The following is a 22,623-nucleotide window of genomic DNA, read 5'->3' as shown; positions in this document are numbered from 1 at the left end:
ATTCAGCATTGCCTCCAGTGCGCCAGTGCAGCCTTCGGCCGTCTGAGGAAAAGAGTGTTTGAAGACCAGGCCCTCAAATCTACCACCAAGCTCATGGTCTACAGGGCTGTAGTAATACCCGCCCTCCTGTATGGATCTGAGGCATAGACGATGTATAGAAGGCACCTCAAGTCGCTGGAGATATATCACCAACGATGTCTCCGCAAAATCCTGCAAATCCCCTGGGAGGACAGGCACACCAACATCAGTGTCCTCGACCAGGCTAACATCCCCAGTATTGAAGCACTGACCACACTTGATCATCTTCGCTGGGCAGGCCACATAGTTCACATGCCAGATACGAGACTCCCTAAGCAAATGCTTTATGCGGAGCTCCTTCACGGTAAACGAGCTGAAGGAGGATAGCGGAAACGTTATAAGGACACCCTCAAAGCCTCCCTGGTCAAGTGCGACATCACTACTGACACCTGGCCGAAGACCGCCCGAGGTGGAGAAAGTACATCCGGGAGAGCGTTGAGCTCTTCGAGTCACGCAAAGAACATGAAAAGGCCAAGCGCTGGCAGCGGAAGGAGCGCGCGGCAAACCAGCCCCACCGATGCCTTCCCTCGACGAATGTCTGTCCCTCCTGTAACAGGGTCTGTGGCTCTCATATCGGACTGTTCAGCCATCAAAGAACTTTGGGAGTGGAAGCAAGTCCTCCTCGATTCCGAGGGACTGCCTATGATGTTGAAGTGGGCACCCCTTTCCTTTCCCTTAATAGGCCAGCCCCCCAGGAGCACTGGAAGTGAGCTGACCGCTGGAAAATTGAGTGCATTCAGCACACTAACCGTTCCGGCGGGATTTGTCCCATCTCCTTGTTATTCTCGAGGGCCTGAATGGCCTACTCCTGTTCCTCTGTTCCTATTCTAGACGGCTAGATATAGTGACACTACAAGCCCCAGCCAGAATGGAGATGTTTGGATAATTCCCTCGTCAATCACAGCTAGAGACCGCATTACCTAATTATCAGCCGTGGCTCAGTGGGTCTCAGTCTCGTCTCTGAGCCAGAAAGTTGTGGGTTCAAGACTTGAATGCAAAAATATAGGCTGATATTCCAGTGCAGTACTGAGGAAGTGCTGTACTGTTGGAGGGGCAGTACTGAGGGAGTGCTGCACTGTGGGAGGGGCAGTACTGAGGGAGCGGTGCACTGTCGCTGGGGTAGTACTGAGGGAGTGCCGCACTGTCAGGGGGCAGTACTGAAGGAGTGCTGCACTGTTGGAGATGCCATCTTTCAGATGAGACGTTAAACTAAGGCCCTGTCTGCCCTCTCAGATGGACGTTAAAGATCCCATGGCATGAGTGGGATTGATTTTACACACATCATTTTGCTGGAGAAATATCCATGCTTTTATTGGGAGACTTTGCTCCAGTTTCGGTCGGTGAGGTCCGTTTGCTGTAGTCTGTGGAGACTGTTTAAATAGACTCTAGATTGTTCGCTGTTGAAATAGATTGTTTTCTGAAAAATAGACTGTTTGCTGCGAGTCCCACCCTGCTTCCAACTCATTGGTTGAAACAACTCAACTCATTGGCTGAGACAGTGCATCCCAGTGGCTGACACGGTGCATCCCAGTGGCTGACACGGTGCATCTCATTGGCTGACACAGTGCATCCCATTGGCTGACACGGTGCATCCCATTGGCTGAAACAATGCATCTCATTGGCTGACACAGTGCATCCCATTGGTTGACACAGTGCATCCCATTGGCTGAAACAACGCAACTCATTGGCTGACACCGTGCATCCCATTGGCTGAAACAACGCAACATTGGCTGACATGGTTAATCGCATTGGCTGACAAAGTGCATCCCATTGGCTAATACACTGCATCTCATTGGCTGACACGGTGCATCCCATTGGCTGATACAGTGCGTCCGTGGCTAACTAAGGAAATTAAGGACGGTATACAATTAAAAACAAGGCATACAAAGTGGCCAAAACTAGTGGGAGGACAGAAGACTGGGAAGCATTTAAAAGCCAGCAAAGAACGACTAAAAAATGATTAAAAAAGGGAAGATAGACAATGAAAGTAAACTAACACAAAATATAAAAACAGATAGCAAGAGTTTCTATAGGTATATAAAAAGGAAAAGAGTGGCGAAAGTAAATGTTGGTCCCTTCGAGGTCGAGACCGGGGAACATGGAGATGGCAGAAATTCTGAACAAATATGTTGTATCAGTCTTTACAGTAGAGGACACTAACAATATTCCAACAGTGGATAGTCAAGGGGCTATAGGGGGGGGAGGAACTTAACACAATCACATCAGTAAGGAGGTGGTACTCAGTAAGATAATAGGACTAAAGGCAGATAAATACCCTGGACCTGATGGCTTGCATCCTAGGGTCTTAAGAGAAGTAGCGGCAACATTTGTGGATGCATTGGTTGTAATTTACCAAAATTCCCTGGATTCTGGGGAGGTCCCAGCAGATTGGAAAACTGCAAATGTGACGCCCCTATTTAAAAAAGGAGGCAGATAAAAAGCAGGAAACTGTAGACCAGTTAGCCTAACATCTGTGGTTGGGAAAATGTTGGAGCCCATTATTAAAGAAGCAGCAGCAGGACATTTGGAAAAGCAAAATTTCGGTCAGGCAGAGTCAGCATGGATTTATGAAGGGGAAGTCATGTTTGACAAATTTGCTGGAGTTCTTCGAGGATGTAACGAACAGGTTGGATAAAGGGGAACCAGTGGATGTGGTGTATTTGGACTTCTAAAGGTGCCACATAAAAGGTTACTACACAAGATAAAAGTTCACGGGGTTTGGGGGTAATATGTTAGCATGGATAGAGGATTGGCTAACTAACAGAAAACAGAAAGTCGGGATAAATGGTTAATTCTCTGGTTGGCAACCAGTAACTAGTGGGGTGCTGCAAGGATCAGTGCTGGGACACCAACTATTTACAATCTATATTAATGACTTGGAAGAAGGGACTGAGTGTAACGTAGCCAAGTTTGCTGACGATACAAAGATGGGAGGAAAAGCAATGCGTGAGGAGGACACGAAAAATCTGCAAAAGGACATAGATAGGCTAAGTGAGTGGGCAAAAATTTGGCAGATGGAGTATAATGTTGGAAAGTGTGAGGTCATGCACTTTGGCAGAAAAAAAATCAAAGAGCAAGTTAATATTTAAATGGAGAAAGATTGCAAAGTGCCGCAGTACAGCGGGACCTGGGGGTACTTGTGCATGAAACACAAAAGGTTAGTATGCAGGTACAGCAAGTGATCAGGAAGGCCAATGGTATCTTGGCCTTTATTGCAAAGGGGGATGGAGTATAAAAGCAGGGAAGTCTTGCTACAGTTATACAGGGTATTGGTGAGGCCACACCTGGAGTACTGCGTGCAGTTTTGATTTACATATTTACGAAAGGATATACTTGCTTTGGAGGCTGTTCAGAGAAGGTTCACTAGGTTGATTCTGGGGATGAGTGGGTTGACTTATGAGGAAAGGTTGAGTAGGTTGGGCCTCTACTGATTGGAATTCAGAAGAATGAGAGGTGATCTTATCGAAACGTATAAGATTATGAGGGGGCTTGACAAGGTGGCTGCAGAGAGGATGTTTCCACTGATAGGGGAGACTAGAACGAGAGGGCATGATCTGAGAATAAGGGGACGCCCATTTAAAACTGAGATGAGGAGAAATTTCTTCTCTCAGAGGGTTGTAAATCTGTGGAATTCGCTGCCTCAGAGAGCTGTGGGAGCTGGGACATTGGCTAAATTTAAGACAGAAATAGACAGTTTCTTAAACGATAAGGGGATAAGGGGTTATGGGGAGCGGGCGGGGAAGTGGAGCTGAGTCCATGATCAGATCAGCCATGATCTTATTGAATGGCGGAGCAGGTTCGAGGGGCCAAATGGCCGACTCCTTCTCCTATTTCTTATGTTCTTATTGTTGTGTACGGAGAAAGAGTCATACTGAACACTGCTCTTGCCTTGTGATGGATGGGCCGCGCCCTCGGAACTAGGTAGATCTGCACTTTTGCTCCTTGGAATTTCCCGATGCCTGGTTCGAAGGAAATTTGTTGAAGACCTGGGCACACGAAGTATCGTCAGCGGGCGATAGCGCTCGGACGTCGTCCCAGCTCCAGCGTATCTTTCTCAGCTAGCTCCTGCCGAGCAGCGTGGGACCTTCGCCCAGTACTACCCAGAGTGGTAGCTTGTGCACCGCTCCATTGTAGGAGACCTTTACGGTAGCACTGCCGATTACAGGTATCAGTTCTTTCGTGTAAGTTCTTAGTTTCGTGAGAACTGGAGTTAAGACTGGCCTAGAGGCCTTGTTGCACCACAACCTTTCGAAAGTCTTTTTGCCCATGATGGACTGGCTCGCGCCCAAGTCGAGCTCCATTGACACCGGGAGTCCATTTAGTTCAACATTCAGCATTATCGGGGGACAATTCGTGGTGACTGTGTGTATTGTGTTCCTAACACAGATGAGACTGCACACTGGGAGGTTAAAGTGACAGTGACCTCAGTCTTTATTAAGACACTCCAGAGTGAGGAACAGGCCTTAGGGGCCGGCTTATATACAGTGATCCTAAGGGATGCTGCGATCCCTTGGAACTTCAGGGGATGCACTCCCTGGTGGCGGAACATGGGAGTGCATGCTTTACAGATACACAACATCACTTCCCCCCCACTCTCCCAACGTCAAAGTGAAAACTATTTACAAGGTGAGGCGCTCGGGAGCCTTTCTTTCCCTGGTGGACTGCCTCGGTACAAATGTCTGTTCTGGTGTGTTGGCTGTGCCCTCGCTGGGCTGGCGTGTTGTTGGCCCTGCAGGGCTGGGTGAGCCTGGCCTTGCTGGGCTGTTGAGCGTGATGGGTTCGATTCCCTGGTGTCGTTGATCCTTTGGGTGTGTGTTGTGGGCTCGAAAAAGGTGGTGTCTGCTGTGGGTTGTTCAGGGCAGTCTGTGAACCACAGCCTCGTTTGGTCCAGGTGCTTTCTGCAAATTTTTCCATTGTCTAGTTTGACTACAAACACCCTACTCTCTCCTTCAGCTATCACCGTGCCCACGATCCACTTGGGACCATGTCCATAGTTTGGCACATACACCGGGTCATTCAGATCAATTTCCCGTGACACAGTGGCGCGACCATCGTTTACATTTTGTTGCTGCCGCCTGCTCTCTACCTGATCATACAGGTTGGGGTGAACCAGCGAGATTCTGGTTTTAAGTGTCCTTTTCATGAGTAGCTCGGCCGGGGGCACCCCTGTGAGCGAGTGGGGTCTCGTGCAGTAGCTAAGCAGTTCTCGGGACAGGCGGGTTTGGAGTGAGCCCTCTGTGACTCGTTTAAGGCTCTGTTTGATGGTTTGTACTGCCCGCTCTGCCTGCTCATTGGAGGCTGGTTTAAACGGGGCCGAGGTGACATGTTTGATCCCATTGCAGGTCATGAATTCTTTAAATTCGGCACTGGTGAAACATGGCCCCTTGTCACTGACCAGTATGTCAGGCAGGCCGTGGGTGGCAAACATGGCCCTCAGGCTTTCAATGGTGGCGGTGCTTCCCGACATTATTTCACATTCAATCCATTTTGAAAAAGCATCCACCACCACCAGGAACATCTTACCGAGAAACGGGCCCCCATAGTCGACATGGATCCTTGACCTTGGTCTGGAGGGCCAGGACCACAAACTTAGTGGTGCCTCTCTGGGCGCGTTGCTCAACTGAACACACTCGCTACATTGCCATACACAGGACTCTAAGTCAGAGTCGATACCGGGCCACCACACGTGGGATCTGGCTATCGCTTTCATCATTACTATACCCGGGTGTGTGCTGTGGAGATCCGAGATGAACGTCTCCCTGCCCTTTTTGGGTAGCACTACGCGGTTACCCCACAACAGGCAGTCTGCCTGAATGGACAGCTCGTCCTTTCGCCGCTGGAACGGCTTGATTAGCTCTTGCATTTCAACGGGGATGCTGGCCCAGCTCCCATGCAGTACACAGTTTTTTACTAGGGACAGCAGAGGATCTTGGCTGGTCCAAGTCCTAATCTGGCGGGCCGTGACAGGTGATTTATCATTTTCAAATGCTTCCATGACCATCAACAAGTCTGCGGGCTGCGCCACCATCAACAATTTTGCAGGCTGAGCCATTTCCACCCCTGTGGTGGGCAATGGTAGCCGACTGAGAGCATCCGCACAGTTCTCGGTGCCTGGCCTGTGGCCGATGGTATAGTTATACGCTGATAGCGCAAGTGCCCACCATTGTATGCTGGCTGAGGCATTAGTATTTATCCCCTTGTTTTCAGTGAACAGGGATGTGAGGAGCTTGTGATCAGTTTCCAGCTCAAATTTGAGGCCCAACAGGTACTGATGCATTTTCTTTACCCCGAACACACACGCTAATGCCTCTTTCTCAATCATGCTGTAGGCCCTCTCGGCCTTAGACAAACTCCCGGAGGCATAGCCGACAGGTTGTAACTTCCCCGCAACGTTAGCTTGTTGTAATACACACCCGACTCCATACGACAACGCGTCACATGCTAGCACAAGTCTTTTACACGGATTATACAGTACAAGCAGCTTGTTGGAGCATAAAATGTTTCAGGCTTTCTCAAAAGCAATTACTTGTTTTTTTCCCTATACCCAGTTCTCACCTTTATGCAATAACACATGTAGGGGCTCTAAGAGGGTGCTTAATCCCGGTAGGAAGTTACCAAAATAGTTGAGGAGTCCCAGGAACGACCGCAGCTCCATGACGTTCTATGGCCTGGGCGCGTTCCTGATAGCCTCTGTCTTGGCGTCTGTGGGCCGAATGCCATCCGCCGTGATCTTTCTCCCCAAAATTTCCACTTCTGTTACCATGAAGACGCATTTCAACCTCTTCAGCCGCAGCCCTACGCGATCCAGTCGCTGGAGGACCTCCTCCAGGTTTTGTAGGTGCTCGACGGTGTCCCGACCCGTGACCAATATGTCGTCCTGAAAGACCACCGTGCATGGTACCGACTTAAGTAGGCTCTCCATGTTTCTCTGGGAGATCGCTGCAGCCGACCGAATTCCAAACGGGCATCTGTTGTCGATGAACAGCCCCTTGTGCGTGTTGATGCAGGTGAGGCCCTTCGAAGACTCCTCCAGTAGGCCGAAGTCAGGTCGAGCTTGGTGAACTTCTTGCCTCCTGCCAGCATGGCAAATAGGTCGTCTGCCTTAGGTAGCGGGAATTGGTCCTGTAGTGAGAAATGATTAATAGTTACTTTATAATCGCCGCAAATCCTGACTGTGCCATCACGTTTGAGTACTGGAACAATCGGGCTGGCCCACTTGCTGAATTCCGCTGGGGAGATGATGCCCTCGCGTTGCAGCCTGTCCAGCTCGATTTCCACTCTCTCCCTCATCATGTGAGGTACCGCTCGCGCCTTGTGATGAATGGGTCATGCCTCTGGGACCAAGTGGATCCGCACCTTCGCTCCGGAAAAATTTCCAATGCCTGGTTCAAAAAGGGAAGGAAATTTGTTAAGAACCTGGGTACATGAGGCCTCATCAACATGTGATAGAGCTCGGATGTCATCCCAGTTCCAGCGGATTTTGCCCAGCCAGCTCCTTCCAAGCAGTGTGGGGCCGTTGCCCGGGACAATCCAGAGTGGCAGTTCGTGCACCGTGCCCTCGTAGGTGATCTTGATCATGGCGCTGCCCAGGACAGTGATAAACTCTTTGGTGTACGTTCTCAGTTTCATGTGGATGGGGCTCAGGGCTGATCTGAGTGCCTTGTCTCTCAAACATCTTTTTACTCATGATGGATTGACTTGTGCCAGTGTCCAGTTCCATGGCTATGGGTAAGCCATTCAATTTTACGTTTAGCATTATAGGTGGACATTTCGTCGAAAATGTGTGCACCCAATGTACTTCAGCATCTGCGTCCTCTCTCTGTGGCTCAAAATTGATTTGATCCACCATGGACCGGTCTTCCTCTTCCACGTGGTGGTTAGCAGGTTTTGCAGAGCTTGCAGCTCGTCTGCAAACTCGTTGGAGGTGCCCCATTGTTCCACAGCTCTTGCAAACATACTCTTTGAAGTGGCATGAATAGGCTGAATGGAAGCCTCCACAACGCAAACAAGGTGTGATTTGCCTTGCATTCATCCTTTGTTGCAGACTCTTGAGTCATCTGGGTCACCTGAGGCCTGCTGGCAGTTGCAGACTTGTGCTTTCTGCCCTGTACATTTCTGCTCGCACAGTTCCAGTTAATTTATGAACATTGCTAGCACTTGTGTGCTGAGAGATTTATTTGGTGTTATCACTGATGGACATAAACGCCTGTGCTCTCCAATGGCCTTACTGAGAGTCGGTGTCTCTACAGTCAACAGTTTTCGTAGGATGGTCTTGTGGCCAATGCCCAGTACAAAAAAGTCTCTGAGCATCTGCTCCAGGTAGCCATCAAACTCACATTGTCCTGTAAGTCGCCTGAGCTCGGCGACGTAGCTCACCACTTCCTGACCTTCAGATCGCTGGCACGTGTAGAACCGATACCTCGCCATCAGCACCATCTCCCTCGGGTTAAGATGCTCCCAAACCAGTGTACACAGCTCCTCATACGACTTATCTGTGGGTTTCACCGGAGCCAGAAGATTCTTCATGAGGCTGTAAGTCGGTGCCCCGCAGACCGTGAGGAGGACCGCTCTCCTTTTTGCAGCGCTTCCTTCTCCATCCAGCTCCTTGGCTACAAAGTACTAGTCTAGCCATTCGACATAGGCTTCCCAGTCCTCACCCTCCGAGAACTTCTCCAGGATGCCCACAGTTTGCTGCATCTTTGCGTTGGATTCGTATATTCGTCGCCAGTTACTGTGTTCCTAACACAGATGAGACTGCATACAGGGAGGTTAAAGTAATAGTGACCTCAGTCTTTATTAAGATACTCCAGAGTCAGGAACAGGCCTTAGTGGCCGGCTTATGTACAGTGCTTCCAAGAGATGCTGGGATCCCTTGGGACTTCAGGGGATGCACTCCCCGGTGGCGGAAGATGGGAGTGCATGCTTTACAGATACACAACAGTGTGCACCCCATGTACCTCTGTCTCCTCGATCTGAGGCTCTGGTTTGTCGTGATCCTCCGTGGATCTGTCCTCCTCTGCAACATGGTGGTTTGCAGGTTTAACAGGCTTTGCAGCTCGCCTACACACTTGTTGGAGGTGTCCCATTGTTGCACAGCCCTTGCAAATGTACTCTTTGAATCGGCATGAATGGAAATGATGATCACCCCTGCAGCGCCAACAAGGTGTTAATGGCCTTGCATTCATCACCCTTGATGGTGGACTCTGAGACATCTGCGGACGTGTAACTGCAGGTATGTGTGACTTGCCCTGTACGTTATGATTCAAAAATAACATCATTTTGTTTACTGTACTTGTAGCAGCACTTGTGTGCTGAGAGATTTGCTTCATATTGTCACTGGTGACAATGAACGCCTGGGCTATCGCTGTGGCCTCACTCAAGGTTGGGGTCTCTCCAGTCAAAAGTTTGCGAAGTATGGTTTCGTGGCCAATGCCAAGTACGACAAAGTCTCTGAGCATATGCTCCAAATGTCCTTCAAATTCGCAATGTCGTGCAAGGCGTCTTAGGTCGGCGACATAACTCACCACTTCCTTGCCTTCAGACCTTTTGTTGCTGTAGAACTGGTACCTCGCCATCAGAACGCTTTCCTTCGGGTCCAAATGTTCTCGGACTAGTGTGCACAAATTGTCGCACGATTTCTCCGTGGGTTTCGCTGGAATGAGCAGATTCTTCATGAGGCCATACGTTGGTGCCCCTTAGATGGTGAGGAGGATTGCTCTTCGTTTGGCAGAGCTCTCTTCCCCATCGAGCTCGTTGGTCACGAATTATTGGTCGAGTTGCTCCACAAAAGTTTCCCAATCATCTCCCTCCGAAAATTTCTCCAGGATGCCCACAGTTCTCTGCATCTTTGGGTTTGCTATCTGTATCTCGTCGCCAGTTGTTGTGTATGGAGAAAGAGTCAGACTGAACACTGTGAGCTCAAAGTAAAGTGTAATCGTAGTCTTTTATTACCGGTCTCCAGAGTGCCTCTCCAACCTGTAAAGACCCCTTAAATACCTGTGCTCCCAAGGGATTATGGGATCCCTTGGGACTCCAGGGGATGAGCCCTCTGGTGGTTGTACAGAGTAAATACAAGTTTACATATATAATACTTATGTTCTTATCTCATTGGCTAATGTTAAACACTGGATAGCTAAAGGATTAACTTTCGTACTTCTTTGTATCTTGGAGCAACAGGCTTTCTTTTACAAACAGAATGATTTTGAAGTGTCATGAGAGAAAGCATAGTTTGTCTTCTGACATGAAAAGTGACTGTGCAAAGAAATACATGACAGTCTTCAGCACGATAGCCGGGATGCTGTCGGGGGCAGTAGCCTTTGCTGTATCCAGTGCGCTCAGCCGTTTCTTGATAGTCTGGTCCACGTATTCCACCATCAAGTGTCTCGTGCTTACTCGGAACCGTGTTGTTGGGAACCAGAGGAGGAAGGAGGTGGAACGCTAACGGCTGCCACAATGCAACTCATTGGCTGACACAGCGGTGTCAATGGACACACTGCTTCTTCACTCAAGTGTTCCAGGGCTTGAACATCTACACTCAGAGTATGAGCTCGTGGGCAGCAAAAGAATAAAAAGTACCCTGCCAACTTCAGATAACATGCAGCTTAAACATGGGCCTGATTGTTTTTCAACTAAGATGAAGGTTAGCTCGATCTCACTGGAGCCATGCTGCACCCTATCAGATTGTCAGTTTGCTGGTTGCTATGAGAGGAAGTCATTTTAACAAATTCACGCTGAGTCGGAATAAAATGGCTCCATTAACTTTCTCAGCGATCCTTATAAACCAGCAAACATGTAGAAGAGGAATGATTTTAAACTGTAGTGCTGACTATTTCTGCATTTATGTCTTTCTGAGTCGGACTCTGTCAGTAACCAAGCCTGTCTTTATAGGCCCCATTTGCACAGTGTCTCATTGGATGGACTGGGTCGATCTGCCTTCTGGCCCCACATACACGATGTCGCCGGAGTTGTACAGTGTCAGCTGTGGCTCAGTGGGTATGTCTAGTGCCTCTCAGTCAGAAGGTCATGGGTTCGAGCCACACTCCAGACACTTGAGCCGATAATCCAGCCCAGCACTCCCCGTGCAATATATAGAAACATAGAAAATAGGTGCAGGAGTAGGCCATTCGGCCCTTCTAGCCTGCACCGCCATTCAATGAGTTCATGGCTGAACAAATGTACTGAAGGAGCGCTGCACTGTCGGAGGGGCAGTACTGAGGGAGTGCTGCACAGTCGGAGTGGCAGTACTGAGGGAGTGCTGCACTGTCGGAGGGGCAGTACTGAGGGAGTGCTGCACTGTCGGAGTGGCAGTACTGAGGGAGCGCTGCACTGTCAGAGGTGTCATCTTTTGGATGAGGCGTTAAGCTGAGGCCCAATCTGCTCTCTCTTAGGCGGACATAAAAGATCGCATGAACATTCAGATGAATGTAAAATATCCCACGGACACTACTGGAAGAAGAGCAGGGGAGTTCTCCTTGGTGTTCTGGCTAATATGTATCCCTCAACCAACGTCACTAAAACAGATGATCTAGTTATTATCACATTGCTGTTTGAAGAAGCTTGCTGTGTGCAAATTGGCTGCCGCATTTCCTACATTACAACAATGACTACACTCCAAAAACTACTTCATTAGCTGTCAAGCGCTTTGGGACGTCATGAAAGGCGCTATTAAAATGCAAGACTTTTGTTCCTTTTTTCTTTCCATCTTTCTTTCCTTTCTTTCCTTCCTTCTTTCCATCCTTCTTACTTTCCTTCTTTCTTTCTATCCTGCCTTCCCTCCCCAAGGGTGTGCAGGGTGGAAGCCAGACCAAATACGGTGGAAGCGGAGAGCTGTGCGTGGAGAAGTGCCCATGGAGCAGGGCAACCGTGACACGTTCAAGGACACAGAGCGGAGAGGGAGGCGAGAGATGGAGCGCTTGAGTGTGCGCCCCTGATTGTCAGCAGTTTGAGGGGGTAGAGGGGGAAACTGTTGCCCTGTGCTAGGGCAGTGCAGGTTGAGAGGTTTACAGCCAGCGCTGAACGATACAATCTAAGATTTACTGCACACACAACTGGGCGTTGTCGGTTTTATCCTTGCAATCTCTCTGAAACGCAGAATTGCGAGTTAGAATCTAAGGGCCCGAACTTGGTCAGAGTACCGTCCACAGCTGCCAAGGTACCGCCCGAAAAAAAAAGTTTTCTGAAAGATTTGGCCAGTATTACAGTCAACAGTGGATCTGCACCTTGGCTCCCGTGAAGTTGCCGATACCTGGTTCGAACAGCGAAGGGAGCTTGCTCAATACTTGGGCACATGTATCTTCCTCCAATGACAACGCCTTTATGTCGTTCCAGTTGTATCTGATTTTCTCCAACCAGCTCCTGCCGAGCAGCATTGGGCCGTTGCCTGGAACAATCCACAGCGGTAACACATGAACCGCACCGTTATATGACATATTAATTTGTGCACTGCCAATCACCTTTATCAGTTCTTTGGTGTACATGCGCAGCTTGGCGTTAACAGGTCTCAGCCTGGGCCTCACAGTCGTAGTATCCCACAGCTTATTAAATGCCCTCTCATTCATGATCGATTGACTCGCGCCCGTGTCCAGTTTCATTGATATCGGTATCCCGTTCAACTTCACATTAATCAAAATTGGTTTACTCTTGGTTATGAAGGAGTACACAGTCCAGACACTTCCTCCTCTGGCATCTCGGATTGCGTATCTGGATCTGCGCTAGTCTGACTCTCATCCTCCGGCTGCTCGGGATCAGTCAGCCTCGATGGTGTGGTCTCAGAGGGTTGCATGACATGTCCCGAAAGCATCGATTGCCGCATGGCCTCTACAGAGTCGGTGTTGCTCACCAAAGGTGTCGATGATGGCAGCTATCCCAGCCATGGTCTGCAGCACATCTCAAGCTAGATCAACGCTCATCCTCGACAGCTGGACCATTTCCTGAATTGCTGTGAGCCGCCCTGCATCCTCATTGGCTTGTTGCATCATCCTGGGTGCTTGCGGCTTGATGGTTTTTCCGGCACGGCCTCTGCATCTCCCACCACTTGTTCCTGCGTCATCCGATTCGAAGCCGAAAAAGTCGGACCCCAACACCGATGTTGGCTGAACAGGTGACACACATGTCAGGAGGCTGGAGTCCTCCTCTTGCAGCTCCTCGAACTCAAGTGGTTTGAAGACTGGCACTTCTCCCGCCTCTCCCTCCTGGTCTTTGTGTCTCTGGGTGGCAGAGGTGGATGCGGTGGATATGGGTGATCTTGAGGGAGGGGTGGAGGAAGGAGCTGGTCTGTTGGCTGCTGACAACGTCGAGGTGGGAGACGTTGGTGTCACACACTGCTTTTGGGTGACAGAGGTGGATGGGGGCGTATTGCTAGGTGCTGTCTGAATCAACATCTGCAAGTAGAGGACAACATTTAGGTGTATAGCTGGGGGTTGGGGTTGCTCAAGCTGACATGTGATCCGTAACATTTTTCATTCTTACTTCAAGGACTTCCATCGCTACGTGAACACACTATTAATGGCCGACACACAGTGCGTTAAAAGGCATTTGACTTAACATTGCATGACCTTGCATGACGTGAGCGTAACTGCAGACCGGAGATTAGTATAAGCTTACCATGCTCTAGCACGGGATCTGCAGCACCCTTTGTGGTGGCACGGTGGGTGGGGGGGTCACCCACCAACGCCTCGGCACGCTCCTCTAGGCTGGTCAACTTGATGACATCCCGTGCCACTCAGGCTTGATGTGTTGGCTGATCTTTTCCTGCAGAAAGTTAAGTTGTAGCCTTTACTCGTTTTGCTCATGCAACACACACACACACACACACACACACACAGACACAGAACCATTTGGGGTAGTACGGGAGTGCAACAATAAATGTTTACTCTCTCTTGCTGATGCCACCACATTGTTCCATCGTTTCCGACACAGGTCTGCGTCCCGCACAATGTTGCCCACTGAGGACACAGCCTCACCAATCTCCCTCCAAAGGCGTCTATATTGGGGTGATGGAGGCTTGCCACGACCATCCCGGGTGAGGGCTTTATAATGGCGCTCCACCTCACATACAAGTTCCTCCAGCTCCTCCTCATTAAACCAGGGAGCTCTGGGCTCCATCAGACTTCTTGGAAGCTTTTTTTTGCACTCATTATAACTTTCCTAGATGGATGGCTGATGATGATTTTGTTTCTCTCCAAAAATGACCTCTCTGCAACTGGCAGGCACAAGTGAGTGCACAGCTTTTATGCGCCCGCGCAGCTGTGCCATCAGCCCCAATCGCAGCAAAAGTGATGCCATCGGCCACAAGAAACTACAAAAAAAATTGCAAATCTCGCTCCTGCGCGGTGCACGGCCTCCGATGTTTGTCGAGTCGAGAGGCCTGCACCTACTGCCTACTGCCCACTGCCGCGGCCTGCTCCCGCCTGCCGTCACCCACTCCCAACACTGCCACTGACAGAACTGCGGCGAAACTCCCGCCCGACTGGTCCCAGCGGCACTGGGCGGCAAAAACTGAAATTCTGCTCGGGGACCGCCGAGAAATGGATGCGCCTTATCTCTGACCAAGTTCGGGCCCTTAGAATCTTACAGCGCAGCAGAGGCCATTCGGCCCATTGTGCCTGTGCTGACTCTTTGAGCGACCTATTCCAGTTGGTCCCACTCCCCAGCCTTTTCCCCATAATCAACAATAACAACAGCTTATATTTGTATAGCGCCTTTAATATAGTGAAACATCCCAAGGCGCTTCTCAAAATTTGACACCGAGCCGTATAAGTAGAGATTAGCACAGGTGACCAAAGGTCAACGAGGTATGTTTTAAGGAGTGTCTTGAAGGAAGAAAGGGAGGTAGAGAGGTGGAGAGGTTTGGGCATGGAGTTCTAGAGCTTGAGGCCCAGACACCAGAAGGCACGGACACCAATGGTTGTGCGATTATAATCAGGGATGCTCAAAAGGGAAGAATTAGAGTAGTGTAGACATCTCAAGGGGTTGTGGGGCTGGAGGAGATTTCAGAGATAGCAAGGGGCAAGGCCATGGAGGGATTTGTAAACAAGGATGAGAATTTTGAAGTCTAGGCTGGGCGTAACCGGAAGCCAATGTAGGCCAGTGAGCACAGGGGATAATGAGTGAGTGGTGTTACATCTTAAATAGTCAGACTAGATACTGCAAGCTCAAAGTAAGGTGTGACTGTAGTCCTTTATTACAGATCTCAGAGTGCCTCTCCAGCCTGTGAGGTCTCCTTATATACAGGTGCTCCCAAGGGATTGTGGAATCCCTTGGGATTCCAGGGGATAAGCCCTCTGGTGGTGAGACATGGTTTTAAAGGTTTACATCCATAACAAGCAGGACTTGGTGCGAGTTGGGACACGGGCCAGCCGAGTTTTGGATCACCTCTAGTTTACGTAGACTGCAGCAGGCCAACCAGGAATGCTTTGGAATAGTCAAGGCTAGAGGTAACAAAGGAACGGATGAAGGCTTCAGCAGCGAACGAGCTGAGGCAAGGGCGGAGACGGGCAATGTTACGCTGCGGATATGTGGTCGGAAGCTCATTTCAGGGTCAAATATGACACCAAGGTTGCGAAATAGTCTGGTTCAGCCTCAGACAGAAGTTGGGAGAGGGATGGAATCAGTGGCTAGGTAATGGAGTTTGTGGCGGGGACCGAAGATAAAGGCTCCGGTCTTCCCAATATTTAATTGGAGAACATTTCTGCTTATCCAGAACGGAATGTGGGACAAGCAGTCTGACAATTTAGAGACCGAGGAGGGGTGGAGAGAAGTGTTGGTGAGGTAGAGCTGGGTGTCATCAGCGTACATGTAGAAACTGACGTCGTGTTTTTGGACGATGTCGCCAAGGGGCTACATGTCGATGAGAAATAGGAGTGGGCCAAGGATAGATCCTTGGGGGACACCAGAGGTAAAGATGCGGGGGCGAGAAGAGAAGCTGTTACAAGTGATTCCCTGGCTACGATTAGATAGATAAGAATGCAACCAGGTGCGTGCAGTCCCACCCAGATGGACAATGTTGGAAAGTCGTTGGAGAAGGATAGAGTGATCAACCGTGGCAAAGACTGCAGACAAGTCAAGAAGGACGAGGAGGGATAGTTTGCCTTTGTCACAGTCACAAAGGATGTCATTTGTGACTTTGATGAGAGCCGTTTCGGTACTGTGGCAGGCGCGGAAACTGGATTGGAGGGATTTAAACGTGGAATTGCGGGAAAGATGGGCACGGATTTGGGAGGTGATAACACATTCAAGGACTTTGGAGAGGAAAGGGAGGTTGGAGAGGGCACGGTAGTGTGCAAGGACTCAGGGGTCGAGGGTTGGTTTTTTGAGGAGAACAGTCATGACGACAGATTTGAGGGGTAGGGGGACAGTATCTGAGGAGAGAAAACCGTTAACAATGTCAGCTAACGTGAGCCAGAAAAGGAAGTTGGGTGGTCTGCAGTTTATGGAAATAGAGTCAAGCGAGCAGGAAGTGGGTCTCATGGACAGGATGAGCTCGGAAAGGTTGTGAGGGGAAATCGGAGAAAACTGGAGAAGGATGTGAGGTGAGTGCTAGAGCAGGGGGCTACCTTAGAGGAAGTTCGGCCCGGTTAGCTAGTTGAAGGAAGAGCAGAGACGGCTGAATGGATGGTCACAGTCTTAAAGACAAAGAAGTCCATGAGCTCCTCACACTTATTGTCAGAGGTGAGGGTCGAGACTGGGGAGAGGGGTTTTAAAAGATGGTTAGCAGTGGAGAATAGAAGCTGGGGTTTATCTTTACATTCCAGAACGATTCTGGAATAGTGTGCGATTTTGGGAGATGAGAGCAGGACCCGATAGTGATTTATGAGGTCAAGCCAGATCTGGTGGTGAATGGCTAAACCAGTTGTCCACCATATCCGATGAAGTCTGCATCCCTTAAGAGAGCAAGGATCAGGGGGAATGGCCAGGGTGAGAGCTATTGTTTTAACAGGGACGAGGGTATGTGGGAGGAGAGCGCTACGATGAAGTGGTCAGAGATGGCCTTTTCTGCGATTGACACGATGGGAGTAGCGAGGCCAGGATGTAGCGCCCCCGCTAAACTCCCGCCGACTTTAACAGGAGTCGTTAGCAATAATGCACCCAGTTGCAGTCATTTGCGCATATGACCCTAATTTCACTCCCTATAGGTTTTTATTCTGGATTTATTTAATTAACTGAATTTAAATTCCCCAGCTGCCATGGTGGGATTTGAACTCATGTTTCCAGGATCATTAGCCCAGACCTCATGGATTACTCGTCCAATAACGTTGCCACTATGCTACCGTTACAGTTTGCGGTTTTTACGTTGAAATATCTTGCCCTTGCTGATTAATGATAAAAATAAACCGCGCAATAAAATCAGATTGTGTGTCCCGGTGTTAAACACACACAGAATTCTGGTTGCGATATACTCGCTTCACTTCTGCATTATGAGGTACATTATTCTTAAACCTTACACTGCTAGCCGATCCCGGGAATTAATAACACAGCTATTAAACTCCTCATATATCAGGAACGCTAGTGCAGGAATACTAACCCTACATTAACATAGTGTCAGTCGTGGCTCAGTGATAGCACTCTCACCTCAGGTCGACATGAAAGATCCCTTGGCCATTATTTTAAGAAGAGCAGGGGAGTTCTCCCCGGTGTCCTGAGCCAATATTGACTGGACTACAGAATGGACTTCATAATGTTCCCAATGAGCAGGGAGAGCCAGAATGGGCGGGGATGTGGCACTGGCAGGATCCCAGGCTTCCTGAATGTAATGTATTTGCTTCATGGGTTCTTTGCTGAAGTATTCATAGGAACACATTGCTATTTAGAACACTTTGATTTATTAGCAAAGGTTTTACAATCAGACTACACATTACCAGTTCATCCACCAGGCTCACAACCACCTGCCCCATCGTGGATCCCTGAACCCAACTAGCTGGGGTTTTATTGAGTCTTGTAAACTGTGATGTTATGTATTGATGTGTGTATCACCCCGGGTCCCCAGAGAGCAGCGCCGACTGAGCTGGAGCTGCAGCCTCAATCCACCCACAGGCAAGCCCCAGCCCTGGACCTCACACAGAGATCCTGCAGCCTCAGCCCCCACAGGCAAGCAGCCCTGCACAGAGGGGCCTAGTGGGGGTGGGGTGCGAGGGAATCCAGGATGGCCGGCGGATCGGAGGGGCCCACGCAGAGGGAGAGTCGGGCAGCGGCAGCAGCTGGAGGTCGGCGGCCACGAGTCGCGCGGCGGCAGCAGCTGGAGGTCGGCGGCCACGGCGGCCGCAGGGGAGGCCGCAGGGGAGGCCACGGGGGAGGCGGCTATGGTGGCCGCCGGAGAGCGACGACGACGGCCGCAGGAGAGGCGGCATGTCAGGTGGCAGCGGAGGCTGCGGCGGCGGCGGCGGAGGGCATCCGGAGCGGCGGAGAACAAGATGGCAGCGGCCTCGGTCCAGAGCATCAAAGATGGTGGCGCCCAAGGAGAAGCCTCGTGGAATCCTCCTGCATCAAAGATGGCGCTTTAAAAAGGAAATGCACCCGGGAGTCTTAAAACGGCCTTACCAGGTGGTGGTCCCCACAAAGGACTTCTGGAAGGCAGAGCGAGTCTAAAATGAGCTATGTTAATGTGAGATGGCGAATTTATAATAAGAATTAATTTTTTAATGCTGAATAGCCACTGTATTTGTGTAAAATAATGGATATGAAGTACAATTAATGATAAGGGCTAACGTTACTAGTCAATAACTAGTTAATGTACCAAATAACATGTACCATACTAACGCACTGTCTATGCCTACCTGCCTTCCGTTGGACAAGTGTGATGTTATGTATTGATGTGTGTATCGTCCTGGTACCTTAATCGCTTCTCGGCCTTTTGGCTAAGATCATGCGTAACTGACCTGACAGGGGAGTAACCACCATAACCCCAAGGTGGTTCTCCCTGGATCAGGAAGGTATATGCTTGCTTTTTTGGAAATAGGAGGTGGGTGGGGTGGCTTGACCCATCCACCTCCACGGAGGTGTGTGGGGGGCCTGACCCATCCACCTCCATGGCACGAACCTGGTATTGCAGTACTTCCAGGAACGATGCAGTGGCTCTAGGCCTTTTGGCGAAGAGCATTGGCGCAGAGTGATCCTTGAATGGGTCCAAGGTGACCTCTGGCGTTTGTGATTTGACAAAGAATTGGAACGATTGGCTACGAATTTCCAAAAAAAAATGTAATGTAAGCACAATGCTACACCACAGAGGGCGCTGTGGTGGGAAACCTGGAAGTACCTGCAACAGGCACTATAAAAGGCTGACCACCACACCTGAGAGGCACACTGGAGCTGAACAATAAAGGACGAAGGTCACAGCAGTTAGATTTACACCAGACCGTGTGGAGTCAGTGATTTGTGTGCTACATATACTACATAAACATCACGTGACTGGCTAAGCAACTCACAATGCAATATCTCTCCAAACCTGTGAGCACACTCACCAGTGCATACATTACACCGAGGGTTCAAGAAGCCCCTGACTTTAAATCTGAACAATGATATGCCATTACAGGGTATTTACAGCTTGAGTGAAATAATTTAATGGGTGCATTACTAGTTCTCCAGCACGCCTAGTCCATGCTCTGGTTAGGCTGCATGAAGATACAAGGGCTGTTGGCCATGCAGGGCCATGAATGAGGAGAGGCCGCAGGACAGGAGGCCTTACCCCCCCACTAGTTTGCAGGCAGCAAAGCTCATACCTCCAACTCTCTGAGGAGCAGTGTGTGCGAAGGATGCACTTCCGAGAGGAAGTGCTGAGAGAGATATGAGACCTGCAGCCTCACATCGGGAGGAGGAGAACGAGGTACAGGAGCATGGCGAAGCCCCGAATGGCCAGGCACACCAGGAGGAGCACCAGTCTGTAATGGCTCAGGTGCAAAGGCGGAGTGGCAGTGGTGGGAGCTGGAATGCTGTCTTCTTGAGGAAGGACAGCACCTTCCATTTCCAGGGTCCCACTACCACTCACACGGGGCAGACCCTCAGCATCCTGAGCACGATGTGTGAGCACAACTTGCCGGCCTGCTTCGGCACCGTCACTTCCCCGTTGGGCTGTGGGCAACACAGAGAGGAGACAGCAGTCAGTGATTGCCTGGCATTACACTGAGACTAACTCAGAGCACACTGAGCCTGAAACGCAGCAGTCTGCGAGTTCCTGCCAGCAATCACTGACAGCATCACATCACGAAGTACATTTGGGTGGTTTTTGTCGACAGAACCACCAAGTCCAGGTCCACCTCTGCCTGTCTGTTAGCAGGACTCCTGAGTCAATCGCCCTCTGGGGAGCTGGCCTCCGAGCTTCCCCTCCCGCTGGGCATTGCTGTAGGCCACTGGGGCCAGGAGCCTCAGACTTCTCAAACCCCATAAATTTAGGTTCCTCCAACGATGTGGTGTCCCCACTCGCTGGGACTGACAGAGTGTCCCGTTCTGTGTTCAAACTGTCGTCCCCTCCCTCGTCATCTCCCCCGTCGCCCGATGTAGAAGCATCAGGGGCAGGCCGCCGCGCTTCTGGCTGATCATCTGTCAGCACAAAGCAACAGACATGTGGTCAGACGCAGGGGAGGGCGCAGGGAGAAAAGAGGAAGGTGGCATTGGACATGTATATGTAAAGAGGGTATACCAATTGACATCAGTGGGTCACAGAAGTTGCAAACACCATTCACATACCGTCACTCTCCATAGGTGTGCCCAGGAGGGTTTGCTCCTCGACCTGAGTGAGTTATTGTAGATCAGGCTCACCATCTGTGGTGTGCTGCTGCTCCCGGAGGTTATGTATCAATTTCGTCTGCAATAAGAAAAAGAACAAGATGTGTGTACAGCTAATCATGTGTGTTATGTATGTAAACATTGTAACTGTAAGACTTGCCACCAGAGGGCGCAACTGTTAGAGGCCCAAGGGTCACCTGCACACCTCGTGCAAGGGAGTATAAAAGGTTGTCTGCCAGGCTGCTTAGGCACTCTGGAGTTGTATTAAAGACACTAAGGTCACATCAGTTTTAGCTCACAATTCTCAGTCTTGGGGAATTCTTCCTTACTTAACAATTGGCGACGAGTAACAGATTACGAACTTTCACATGGTCATGGCTGCCGTTCGTATTTTAGAGAGATTTGTGGAGGGTGATAATTGGGAAGCCTTCCTTGAGCATCTCGACCAGTACTTCGTGGCCAACGAGCTGGATGGGGACGATAAAGCGATCAAGCGCAGGGCAATTCTCCTCACTGTGTGTGGGTCCACAATATACGGCCTCATCAGTAATCTGCTAGCACTGGAGAAACCAGCGGAGAAGACATATACAGAGTTGTGTACGCTGGTTTGGAACCACCTCAAGCCGAAGGAGAGTATCTTAATGGCCAGGTATCGCTTCTACACGCACCACCGCTCCGAGGGCCAGGACGTGGCGATTTATGTCGCCGACCTGAGGCGCCTTGCAGTAACTTGCGAATTTGCTGGGTTTTTGGGGGAAATGCTGTGGAACTTTTTTGTGCTTGGCATCGGCCATGAGGTCATTCTTCGCACGCTGCTGTCCACCGAATCCCGAGACCTGAGCAAGGCCATCAATATTGCCCAGGCAATCATATCCACGAGCAATAATACCAGACCGATATCTTCCCAGCCTTGAAGCTCACCAGCAAGTACTTTGCATTAATTAACGTTGCTAGCAGGCAGAACTGCACATGGCAGAGCCTACACGTCTGCAGCTGCAAAAAAAAAACATAGAAAATAGGTGCAGGAGTAGGCCATTCGGCCCTTCGAGCCTGCACCACCATTCAATAAGATCATGGCTGATCATTCACCTCAGTATCCCTTTCCTGCTTTCTCTCCATGCCCCTAGATCCCTTTAGCCATAAGGGCCATCTCTAACTCCCTCATGAATATATCCAATGAACTGGCATCAACAACTCTCTGCGGTAGAGAATTCCACAGGTTAACAACTCTCTGAGTGAAGAAGTTTCTCCTCATCTCAGTCCTAAATGGCTTACCCCTTATCCTTAGACTGTGTCCCCTGGTTCTGGACTTCCCCAACATCGGGAACATTCTTCCTGCATCTAACATGACCAGTCCGTCAGAATTTTATATGTTTCTGTGAGACCCCTCAGGATTCAGAGGTGCTGCGATTGGGTAAGAATTGAACCTGTGCCCTAAAGATGAAAGGCCAAAGTCATCCAAATCTGATGTTTTATGGGTTGAGTGTGTGTTGCGAATAGATCAAGTTGATAGTTTTTTTGTTCATTGAAAATAATCAGGGAACATATAAATAGTCATTTGTTCAGGACAGTTTGCATTTTTTCTTGTCTTTTATTGTTAGTCAGTGGGATGACATAGGTAAATGTATGGCTGTCAGAGATCGTAGCCTGTATACTGGGATAGGAGTACTGAATGCAGAAAATATCACTTAAATGTTATTGTCACCTCATGGAAACTATTGCAAGGATGTAGTGTAAGATGTTTCCTTGCTTATTACTGATTACGTGACAATAAATCTGCTTGCACATAATTATCCATATATAGATGGGTTGCCAAATATTGACGGTTCT

General features: G+C 49.7%; 1 protein-coding gene and 1 pseudogene across 1 annotated transcript in view; one reads left to right on the top strand and one right to left on the bottom strand.

Annotated features, from left to right (window-relative positions):
• Positions 1 to 20,816, bottom strand: part of LOC139239347 (cathepsin L-like) — a 68,695-nt gene extending 47,879 nt beyond the window's left edge. The window contains exon 1 of the mRNA XM_070868023.1: positions 20,755 to 20,816. Coding sequence (XP_070724124.1) covers positions 20,755 to 20,767 — 13 coding nt within the window. The 5' untranslated portion in view covers positions 20,768 to 20,816. The remainder of the gene's footprint in view (positions 1 to 20,754) is intronic.
• Positions 18,910 to 19,148, top strand: LOC139239539 (U2 spliceosomal RNA; annotated as a pseudogene).
• Positions 20,817 to 22,623: the final 1,807 nt, after the last annotated feature.

Source organism: Pristiophorus japonicus, chromosome 27 (assembly GCF_044704955.1).
Source record: "Pristiophorus japonicus isolate sPriJap1 chromosome 27, sPriJap1.hap1, whole genome shotgun sequence".
NCBI classification, from domain to species: domain Eukaryota; kingdom Metazoa; phylum Chordata; class Chondrichthyes; family Pristiophoridae; genus Pristiophorus; species Pristiophorus japonicus.
Note: the sequence above shows the minus strand (reverse complement) of the source record. Positions and strands in the feature narration are given on the sequence as shown.